General features: G+C 41.5%; 1 protein-coding gene across 1 annotated transcript in view; it reads left to right on the top strand.

Moving 5' to 3' along the window:
- The first annotated feature begins 3,484 nt into the window (after positions 1-3,484).
- Positions 3,485-12,314, top strand: part of fstl5 (follistatin-like 5) — a 181,151-nt gene continuing 172,321 nt past the window's right edge. Inside the window, exon 1 of the mRNA XM_056439702.1 lies at positions 3,485-3,836. Coding sequence (XP_056295677.1) covers positions 3,814-3,836 — 23 coding nt within the window. The 5' untranslated portion in view covers positions 3,485-3,813. The remainder of the gene's footprint in view (positions 3,837-12,314) is intronic.

Raw genomic sequence — 12,314 nt, 5'->3', positions numbered from 1 at the left:
GTTCAGGAACACAACTAAACATAGTTAAAATGCCAACTGTAAGGTCAGATAAACCTGAATTGATTCCAAGAGTGAAATCCTGTTGTTGAGCAGAAATAGATCCAGATGAATTGAGAAACTAAAGACAACAAGAGGACTAAAACGAGATAGCCATCGGCTACAACTGGTCGGGGACGGATGATGCCGAGATGGAAGACATTGAGACAGGTTAAGTCCTCCACGATGAGTATCGCTGCTAATCGCAGCTACGCAGACGGCATTCAGATTGTCTAAGCTCCTTCACCGAGGGACTGTGGAAGAAGTTTAGAACAAGTCAATAGCCGGATGCTATAAAAGGTCCTTCAATTAAATAACGACATGACGGCTTTCTATCTCGTCTCGGGGTCCTTTCAGACTCCGGTTGTATCACCAGAAGACAACAGTTGGTTTGTTTGTTCAAATGCTTAAAATAACCTGTGTTTTACTGACAAGTGACATCTCGTGGTAAATAGTGTCCTGTCTTTTCCCAGGAGCAGGAGAGGAAGGAGGTAGTGGGCATACGAAGTGGCTGACTTTTCATCTCGTCTCCTCAATGCTACCTGAGACTTTTTTTTAAAACCTCCAAGTATCCTACTGCAACTGAATTTAGTCCTCGGCTTCTTCTGTCAAAATACAGGTTAAATCCGTCAAGGTCTGGGAAAGTTATTTAGGTGTAAATAACTTAACGTTGGTTCATTTTAACCACGAAAAGTTTATTAAAACCTCTACCAGGGGCGACTGTTGCTCAGTGGTTAGCAGGTCCATCTTTCAATCAGGGGGTTGGCGTTTCAACCCCCGCCTTAGTCCATGTGACCTTGAGCAAGACAATTAACCCTGAGTTGCTCCCTGTAGCTGTGTCTACGGTGTATGAATGCAACAGGATTGTAAGTCACTTTGAATAAATGCGTTAGCTAAATGTAATGTAAATGATGTGGAGGATTGTCTAGTTTCTAAAGGCTCTGACATGCATTGTGTTGTATATTTCTGAATACTTTTTCACATACTAGAATACCACATCCAGGTGGCTCCTAATATCCTAAAGAAGGGAGAGACGGAAGTGTTATTCAGGAATTAATGAAGGCTTGAAGATGCCGCAATGAGGTCCGTACTGGACGATTCCCCACCCACCTCGTGATTTACGTCCGGTGTTCATTAGCAGTGGAGGAAGTGATGTTTTAGTTCCCTAACCCCGGCCTTAAATCAATTCAATTAAATCTATAATGTAAACTCATTGAAAGTGTTTATTTAGCTTTACTGCAGCAGGGTGTGACTCCATCCTGGTTCTGGTTCTGCCATGCCTCCCTTCCCCTTCCAGCGAGCCCAGCCTGGGTCTCCAGCGGCATGGTGCCATGTTGGTGCTTTGGAGCAGCTCACCTCTCCTTATGATCAGGATGAGGTTAAATGTACCATTGTAAAAAAACAATAGTTTTTGAATAGTTTCGCAGCACACATTATTAGCATAATTATAACACGCCGAGGGCAGCCTGCAGTACAGCGCATAAATTAAGAAGTCTTGAAGTTTTAATCGGAGACAGGAAAATTGATGTGGATAGAAACCAGGTTAAACAAAAGGCTAAAGAGAAATAAATACATGAATTAATAATGATGAAATGCATGAATAGCTGCATTTGCAAACTAAACAAACACAACGTGGGATAGTATCGACCTGGTGGAAGTTGTTTTGTCGGCAGTCTTGAGGGTTACAATACAATATAAGTTGAAATATTGCTGTGTGCACATTGACTTTATGTTTAATTTCGCAACAGCTATGGTCTCCCTGTTAGACGAAACACGTTAGACTGAAGACAAAGTAAGTTTTTATTGCTCTTTATATAATTCAGGGGAAATGTCCTTCATCTCAACCACCAGTTGGACGTTTAGAAAAGACTTGAGTTGTGTTTAGGAAGAAAACTTTTTGCGTCAGATTTCGTTTGTAGTGCTTTGGGAATGGAGAACATTTTCTTTTTTTTCCAATGTCACATGTAGAGTGTCTTTTTCTGACAAAAAAAGTAATAATTTTGCTGATGGGATGTAGAAAAAGAAGACTTTCGTGCACATTTATGGACTATTTTCAAGAACAACGTTCCATGAAGTTGTAGCTGCTTTACAGTGATGAAACACTGAAGTGACGCTTACTTGGTAATACATCAACATGAGTAATCATCAAATACAACTCTGAAAGGAGTCATTATTCATAACTGGCACTTTTACTTGTGATATTCCAACGGGTTATGCTTTGCTTATAATACTGTTATGGACCATTTGGTTTGTAGGATTTACATGTGTAGAGTACTTTCTTATTACTTTCACTTCATGATCTGAATACTTCTCCTACCAGAGATTTCTGATATAGTTAAAGACCATTATGGCTAGTACATGATAAACAAGAAGTACTACTGCGATTACTACTCCAAGTATATTGGTATAATAAGTACTCAATATTAACACCACGATGCAACACTACTCTGTTTCAAGTAAAAGTCTTGCTTACTTTCATAAAAGTCCAGAAATATCATCAACAAAATGTACTTTAAATATATAAAAGTTCTCTTCGTGAAGAATGGACACTTTCAGAGTGTGAAAAGATATATTATATATGAGTGTTTATTATCACTATTGACGCATTAAAACAGTATTTAAATGTTGTAGCTGGTCCATTACAGCACGTCATATTTTATTTGATGATGCTTGTCAGAAACTGTCAATAATATTTATAAATATTAGATGAATAGTAAAAGGATAAAATGTTCTTCTTTCTGGAATGTTGTGGAGTAGAAGTATATAGTAACATATTAAAAAGGCACAACTCAACAGTCACTCAACACTCAACAGTATCAAGTCAATTAACTGACTACTTAATAACTATAATACTTGATGAATGGCTGATATTCCTATACATGGTGACCCAAAACGTATTAAATAAATCAAATGAGAATAATCTCTTGTAGCGGTCATCCTCTCAGGGTGATGAGCACTTGGAGGTCACACGACAGTGTGGCGATTATTCAAAAAGCACCTTTTTAATTCACCCCTTCCTCCGTCACTGGAGCACGCGCATCATGCGTGCGCGCGCACGTGCAGAGTAAGTGAGTGGGGCAGCCTCTTAAAGAAACCCAACTCTCTCTCTCTCTCCCTCCATCTCTTTCATTTCCCACCGACGCCCGTCGGTCTGCCCTCTGTGCCGCGTCGCCTCTCTGCTGCCTACTACCGGGTCGTACTCGTGATTGGTTCATCCCGTCCCCTCTTTTTTTTCTTATTCTCCTCATCCCTCCCTTCCCGCGTGACTGTATGTAAATCCGGTTCGGGACTCAGCCAGTAGGTGAGGGTTGGGGGTCTGGCGGCTCCCGCGCCTCGGCGGCGCGCACACGAGACCCGAGAGCGGCCGAGGTGAGATCGCTGCGCCGACGGAGCTGTCCACTGCGCCGTTGTGCTGAACTCCACAGTCCCCCCCCCCTCTCTCTCCTCTCTGCTCTTCTTCTTCTTCCTCCTCCTCTTCCTCCGCCCCCTCCTCTTGTCGGCTTTGCTGCACATTGGTGGTATTTTGGGAAAGGATTAACAACCTCCCCTTCGGCTGCTTATAGGTGCAAACTTCTCCCGAGGACATCTCTCTCTCTCTCTTCTCTCTCTCTCTCCTCTCTCTCTCGCTCTCTCACTCTACACAATCACACGCACAGCGGGATTTACAGCAACCGTGGATTTGACCGGAGCTCGAGATTATCACTAATAATAGTTAGTTGAGTAAGTGCTGCTTCCTTCCGTTTGCCTCTCTAAACCTCGTTTGGATTATCTCCCTGGATGGTGGACGTCTGGACACACAGGTAAATAACAAATATGTTTTGTTTGTTGTGGAATATGTTGTATTATCCTGTATACATCCGACCGCAGCTCCATCCACGGAAAGTCCCTATCTGTGCCTCGCGCGCTCATCAGCCGGCGAGCTAAACCCTCATCACCGGCGAGGAGCCACAACTCTTGTTTAATAATCCAGCAAGTCACTCTCCTCCAGAGAGAGAGAGAGATAAAGAGAAGAATACGAATTGTTTTCCTCCAAAATCTGTCGCCTCAAGCTTTTATTACCATGTTATTCTCGCCAGGACCTCAAAATCAACCAGATATCAGGATATCTGAAGTTGAGATTACACTTGCTGTTATTCTGTCAATCACGTCCTGTAACACAATCAATGTGTGCGGTTTAAAAAAAAAAAATTTAATGGTTGGTGACACGCCACAATGCCCAGAGCTTTTCATTCATCCACGCACTACTTAGTGCGTTATTTTTCTCCTCCTCCTTCCCTCGGCACGGTAATCCTTGAGTGACACCGTGAGCAGCGCAGGGATTATACTTTTTGTTTTTCATCCTCGATTTTGCGCATGACTCATTTGGCACTATATTAAACACAAGCATGGTCCGCATGCGCGCGACCGGGGATGGTCCATTAATTGTGTTTATTGATGGTTTGCGAAATTAAATCCTGGTTGTTGTTGTTGTGTCGGTGCAGCAGATGGAGGAAGAGATGTAACCTAAAGCCAGATTAACTGCCATCGATACGACTCACGGTGTGCAGGCTGCTTTGAGGAGGTCTCTGCTGTAGCTGCAGGACAAGAGAGACACCATCATTACTTTATAGATATTAAAATACTGTGTAGGATTCATAAATATAAATGGTATAATGTAACTACATAGTCTATAAAGTAGGTTAATTATTCACTGTGTCATGTGCACTTTCACTCCATGACATTTTGAAGACAATGTAATCTGACGCTTTAGAAAACAAGTTATACTTTGTGATTTATTAAAAGAATATGAAGCATAGTTTTGGATAAAACTTCCCCTACAATGTTTATAATGAGCTTCACGTCGACAACGATCACAGTTACACATTAATGATTGAAAAATAGAGTTGTATATTATATTAATATAATAATGTGAAACTCACAGGGTTCATTTATTTTGCATTGGATTATTTTACTTCAGTAATATTTTCCATGCGGGACCTTTTCTTATAAAGATATAGTATATTTTTTTATTAAGACCGATTTAGGGATTGTTGAAAATAAGCACCTATATACTTTTATGAATATACTTTTCCAGGTGTTATACCCCTGATTCGTCTGGTAACAAAGGGATTCATAAAAAGACACATGACACTCTCTGAACAGTCTGCATGTTGTAGCTCCTCCCTCATGTCCTAGCTCCTCCCTTCTACTGTAGCTCCGCCCTCATACTGTAGCTCCGCCCTCTGTTTGACGTTCCGTGTGATTCACGGGACACACAGACACCACAATGCCATTGCCAACATCTTTCTCTGCTAATTGCAGCAAGTAAGTGAAATTCCTGCAGAGGAAGCGAGGAATGCTACACAGACCATGGCCATGGAACGCTCGGCCATCTTTGGCTTTGACGAGCCAACTTCAAACCTTTTATTCTCGGGGATGCCTTCAATTTATCTGTGAAAGCCATCTGAAACCACAAGATAAAATCAATGTCCAGTGGCACGTTGGATGAATGAGCGGGGCCTTTTTCTTCAAGGCTGCGCTGACTAATTGAATCTCCACTTGATATATATATATATATACATATACAGGACTGTCTCAGAAAATTAGAATATTGTGATAAAGTTCTTTATTTTCTGTAATGCAATTAAAAAAACAAAAATGTCATGCATTCTGGATTCATTACAAATCAACTGAAATATTGCAAGCCTTTTATTCTTTTAATATTGCTGATTATGGCTTACAGCTTAAGAAAACTCTAAAATCCTATCTCATAAAGTTTTAATATTTCCTCAGACCAAGTAAAAAAAAAGATTTATAACAGCTGAGTGTTTGTCAAGGCTCAGGAAACCCTTGCAGGTGTTTCGAGTTAATTAGACAATTCAAGTGATTTGTTTAATACCCTACTAGTATACTTTTTCATGATATTCTAATATTTAGAGATAGGATATTTGAGTTTTCTTAAGCTGTAAGCCATAATCAGCAATATTAAAAGAATAAAAGGCTTGCAATATTTCAGTTGATTTGTAATGAATCCAGAATGCATGACATTTTTGTTTCTTTAATTGCATTACAGAAAATAAAGAACTTCATCACAATATTCTAATTTTCTGAGACAGTCCTGTATATATATATATATATATGGAGTGCCCCCCCCCTATCTCACAACATCTTCTGGATGAATCTTGCTGTGCATAAGTACATTTGAAGAATCATACTGATATTTAATAAAGCTTATATGTATATATGTATTTATATATAGATATGTATATATACACATATATATGTATATATATATGTATATATACATATATATATTGTGCAGAATATATACATATACATATATGTATTTATAAATATACATATATATATATGTATTTGTATATATATATATATATATGTATTTGTATATATATATTGTGCAGAGTAGAGCGAGAATACTTGACAAACACGCCGGTCTATTATTTTTTTGTTGCCCCCCCCCAGCTCATCCAATTAGAGCATTTAACAACATGTAGTAGATGGGGCCAGCTGAGCAGGTAATGGTGTTAATGGAGCTGCTTTGCGTTTTTATTTCATTACAATGACTTTCTCGGAGCACCGCGGGGAGGCGAGGGCTTTCCGAATCGATAATTCTTTTCACTGGAAAAAGGAAAGAAAATGAGACTCGGAAACTGATCAAAGAATTTCGACAATGTGACAGGAAAAAGCGCCGCGGGTGAAGCGGCGGGCCTCTCGGCGCTAGATGACAATGAAGCTGCTGCGTGTCGGGGATCGTCTTTTCCGATCTTTGGTAAAATCTCAGATGCCACGTCAAGATTCCAAAAAATCGTAAGCCGGAAAATTCATTTGACGTATTTTACGAGGTGCGTTTTTAGAGAGCGGACTCGTTTTAAGGAGCATGTTTTTACCTTCTTTTTACTGATGTTACAGTCGAGGGCGGCTGTGGGTCAGTGGCTAGCAGGTCTGTCTTTCAATCAGGAAGTTGTCGGTTCAATCCCAACCCTAGTTGACGTATACTTGAGCAAGACACTTTACCCTGAGTTGCTCCTTGTAGCTGTGTCTACGGTGTATGAATGTAACATGATTGTAAGTCGCTTTGGATAAAACCGTGAGCTAAATGAAATGTAACGTAACTTCTGCTCGGCTCTTGGGTACATCGACACATTCAGCAGCTCCAGTTTTCATGTCCACACCTTTAGGATCATACGCCGCTCCCTTTTATGGCTGTACTATTTTTAAGCTCAACAAACGCGGGAGATGAAACTACTGTAGTGCAACACTGCCAGCTTCCGCCGGGCTTTCTTTGGGATCTATGAAATCCTTTGTGTCAACATGTGAAGATCCATCACACTGCTACTGAAGTAACATGTTGCGTAAAACCTAATGGAATAAGGAGCCACGCTGTGCAAGGACGACTGCAAGTTTTTTATGGCAGTATTGTTGCATTTATTCAGTGCAAGGCACCAGAGTTCCCTGCAGATTGGGATTTACACACTTCTTACATCAGAAAACACTTTTTCCGAAGACACGTTTGATATTTACAGATTCAGAACTTGCTATCTTGCATAAGATTTGGTTGGAAATGTCTGCCTTCACTCCACAATCGAAGTATATACACTGTCAGTAAAAAAATTTTTGGGAGGGTTTGTCTGTCGAGTTCTTTAAATTATCCAGTTATAGGAATATTGTTCCAGAAAAGAGATTTCTTTGCTGCCGTATTTTGAATGTTTTCTACATTGGCTCATTGGGTAGAGGGCTGACCATAAAGGCTGCGTACTGGTTTATATCAGTCCAGGGTTCATACACATGTTGACCAATGAATTTCCAGGATTTTAAACCAAATTTCCATCACCAAACATTTTGTGAACTCTTGGTGTATACTTGACAGTGGATTATCCCTGAGCTACTGTTGCTATGCCCTCGGAACTTTTTGCAAAACACAAAATTGTGCCACGAGTATGCCGGTTTATAATTTGAGCGTCTTTCTTTTAAAAACATATTAATTATTTCAAACTCAGTGTAAATGAACATGTGAATATAACAACATTTCCATGACTTTGACAAAACTTTTGTGATATAATTGTTTTCAACAACTTTTCCAGGCCTGGAAATAAGCATTTTAAAATTCCATGACTTTAACAGGATTTCCATGACCGTACGAACCATGTCAGTCCCTCTCTTCATAATAATATATATGCATATATAGGGAGTGTATCACTGTGAGGGATGAAGATATTTCCTTCATGGAAAATTACACTTACTATTTCTTTCTGAGTTAGATGAGAAGATCAACACTACTCTCATGTTTGTGCCCAAAGCTGGACGGCGATTAGTCGAGCTTGAGACGGATAATCTGGCTCAGTTCAAAGTATCCAAAAATACGCCTCTCGGCTCCTCTAAAGTTCCACAGGTTAATTTGACGTACATCTCACTCGGGCAAATCCATACGCAGAGCTAACGAGACTTTAATGCCTGTAGAGGAAGTTACAAAACGTAACGCTGACCGACCACTCAGCACTTCTGTATGTCCATTAGTTGCCATGGCAACCTCTGGACGAGGACAAGCGCACACAGCTGTTTGCGAGAGAAAAAAACAGTCAAAGCTAAAAAAATAAAAAAATACATGTTGACTTTTAATCAGCATATTTAACAAAATATTAAAGTGTTGCTTTTAGTTCTTTAAAAAAGAAGACATAGTTTGAATATTCTGTCTTTTTTTATTAAAGAGCTCACCCGCATTTCTTTCATAAACACTCTGGTTTCACAATCACATAGGCACTTGCATTTGTAATTTTTGGGCTTTGCAAAATAAACTGAATTGAATTTCTTCAAGGTCACACCTAGAAAACAAAAGAAACTAAAAACGCATGTAACACTTGGAATCCACATTTCAAAATGTGCTCACAAAAGGTTTTTTTAATCCACCAACTGTAAACAGTTTCATCTCTCAATAGCTCAAACCCCGAGCCGCCTCAACAACAACACTGATAACGCTGCTCTTCCCACTCAGAGCTAAGCTGTTTGTGTGGCTCTCCAATATGTGGCATCTGTATTGTGCTGTGGGCCCACACACACACACATTCACGTCAACCCCGCCGCCGTGTTTACGACACACTCCCTCCTGGACGCTCTTAACGTTTTCCTGGTAAACAAGTGGGCTACCGTGGCTGAAAGCGAGCGAGCAAACAAACAAACGTAGGAAACCTTTTTTAATCACATGAAGACAGCAGTTACAGATGAGGACGCTTAACAACGTCATTTAGATTATCGGCACATGGACAACTTCCTGTAATGATGCGTGAAAGAGGAAAAGTTGACTCCGTGCAATGAAGTCAAATATTTCCACTACTTCTTTCATTTTCTTCTTCCATTTGGCTCGGGGGATCACTCTAAGGTAACAAAAACGGCTCTCGACCTACACAAAGCGTGACCTCCACTTCCCTCCGTGTCTCGATTCAACCTCCGAGTGGATTGTTAAATTGTTATTGTCCTAACCCATTTCGGGGAAGCACAGCCGAGGCGGGGGGGGGGGGGGGGCTGTGCAAACGGTCAGACCCTAAAGGAAACTGCAGAGACCTCAAGGGTCAACAGGCTCGAGGTTTCTGTGCTCGAGGTACGTCTCGGAAGGTGTGGTTGGTTCCGGTCGCCGAGATAACGATCGCCTGCTGTTGGCCGTTCGTTGGAAGCGTTACGGGACTCGGGGAGTCGGGTGTTGGCGGTCCGGACCATGCGTTGCATTTTGATGTGCTCTTTGGCAAACGGTCCGACCCTAATGGAAGCTGCAGAGACTTCGAGGGTCAACAGGCGTTATAGGTTTCTGTACTCGAGGTACGTCTCGGAAGGTGTGGTTGGTTCCGGTCTCCGAGATAACGATCGCCTGCTGTTGGCCGTTCGTTGGAAGCGTTACGGGACTCGGGGAGTTGGGTGTTGGCGGTCCGGGCCATGCGTTGCATTTTAAATGGCATGTCAGGTCGCTGTTCAAGTGTTCCTCGCACTGCACAGCAGATCCAATCGGTCTGCACAAAGTTGTGGCGTCAACCTGCACCTTCACGACATTTGAAATCTATCGAAAGTCTATAAATTAAAACGGCTGTAAAAATAAATGTCAAGGTCTTCACCCGCCGCTTGCGTCGCGCGTCGACACTCCCGCGATCGTAAATGACTGTAATGTGGGCCGTATAACGTATAAAGTCCATCGCCGTCAAACCTTTGTCACCCAGAACTTACAGGAGTTTAAACCCCTCTGGATGTGTAAAACCGAGTGGTTAAATATATCGTTGGCGCTCGCTCATCTTAATTGTTAATACTTTTTTGGACGAGTCCCAGAGTACAATGGGAGCTGATGGCACACAGTCGGCTGTTGGTGATTCTCAGATGTCGTGCCAAGCTCGAAAGGAAATCCTGTGTGCGTGACAAAAGATGTATTGGAATCATTTCTCAAAGCTGTGATGAATATTGTGTACGCTCACTGAAGATGAATTTGTTAACATTTGTCATACAGTACAAACTGGCAGCCGGGTGCGAGTCACAGTTTGTTATCTGGCGTTTAAGGCCTGCCTGGCTGGATCAAAGATACATTAAATGGTCTGTGAGAATCTAGAGCCTCTTTTTAAAGGCTTAGAAGGGACATTGTTGGACTGTGCTTTTTGGCGAGTAGATTCTAATGTTACTTTCATTACATTCAATTGAAAGAGTTCAGAGAGAGTCTAGAGGACGGTGTTTGAGAAAGAAGTCTCGAAGCCAGGGGTTCATTTAAACAGTATTTATTTTAACATTAACAAACATACAGTCACTGGTCGCCTTATGGGCTCAGGCTACCGTCAAAGCGGACGCTTCCTTGGATGTTTAACTCACGGCCCATCTCAGCCGCAGGCGACATAGTTTCTGTCGGTCGCGGATCCGCCGAGGACCCGTCTCACATCTTCAAGTAGTTGTTAATACTTTCATACATCATTCGTTGAGCATACCCGCTCCCATGGTAATCCTGGGTCTCTATACTCTCCTTCTAGCATTAACATAGTCTGAGCTTAGCTTCCCCCCAAAGGCATCAGCTGTTTCCCACTTCCGGTTTCAAAAGACTCTTCAAAATAAGAGATTAAAAATAACAGCCACGATCTCTCGAGAGAAACGCACATCTCCCAAAATCAAAACCTCTCATTCATACAATCAACATTACAGTTATAAACATAATACAGTGATCATATTTTTCTATGCTTTATAGCGCACTCTTCAGAATACTCCTCCTAATAACCCCTATGCAAATTATCTTTCTATACGCATTTATTTAAGACATAAAACTTCCTTTTTTACGTGTGCAAGTGTTTATAAAATCCACTACAACTCAACACAATCTACTTTCAAAACATGCACTGCCGCAATGTGTCGCCGACTACTTCTTAAAGACATTTTGTTTCTAAATTGTACTCACGTAAACTTAAAGTAACAATGTTATTGACAATGAAAGTCCATTTAGCAGCTGCGCTATAGGCTTTCAATTTTATGATATGACCCTCCTCAGCTGTCAAGCACTTTCAAGAAATAGTTTAATGTGCAGATTGGTGGTACAACTAATTTAAAAGGTGTAAACAGCTGGCCCGAGGCAGAATTACTTGGTGTTTTAGGCTGCGGCATGCAGCCAACATATCAAAACCGATGGCTTTTGGTGATCCAACGTTCATTCTTTCACCTTCCGATCGATTTCTTTCCTCTCTGGAGATTGTTCATCACGTTGTGATGTTGAGAAAAGGGAAACGGTGAAACGGATATTGGCACATCCTATTTGCGAGTTCAGAAAATAGCATTGGAGTTCCCTGCAGGATTGCTGAGCGCTCACTAAAATCTCACAGTCCGTAAAACACAACACACACATCTACCATCCCGCTGAGAACAAAGCAAGCGGCCGCTGGGTTAGAAACACATCAGAGGCTCATTAGCGTTCAGGCGATTGACCGGCTGAGCTCCCCGTTACCCTTCGCCACTTCCTGAATGTAAATCCCCTCTCCTCTCGCTGTGTGATTCCAACAGAAGTCCTTTCATATCCCATCTACAGTAGCCCAGTCATGCGGCACTCAAAGAGGGGAAACACCTGCCTCGAGACTGCAGCGGTTGAATTCCGATGAAGCGCGAAACTTTCTTGAGCGTTGAGGATCATTGAAATTCCCCCCGTTTTGATTTCAGAAGTTTTTCTCCGTCTAGATTTGGACTGCCAGGATTTATAGACGGATTAACTTTGAAAGAGATTTAGCTCTCAGCTTCTGCTACCGGGGGTAGAAAAAAATAACAGATTCTCATCCAACGTT

This window comes from Pseudoliparis swirei, chromosome 19, assembly GCF_029220125.1.
Source record: "Pseudoliparis swirei isolate HS2019 ecotype Mariana Trench chromosome 19, NWPU_hadal_v1, whole genome shotgun sequence".
In the NCBI taxonomy this organism is placed as follows: domain Eukaryota; kingdom Metazoa; phylum Chordata; class Actinopteri; order Perciformes; family Liparidae; genus Pseudoliparis; species Pseudoliparis swirei.
Note: the sequence above shows the minus strand (reverse complement) of the source record. Positions and strands in the feature narration are given on the sequence as shown.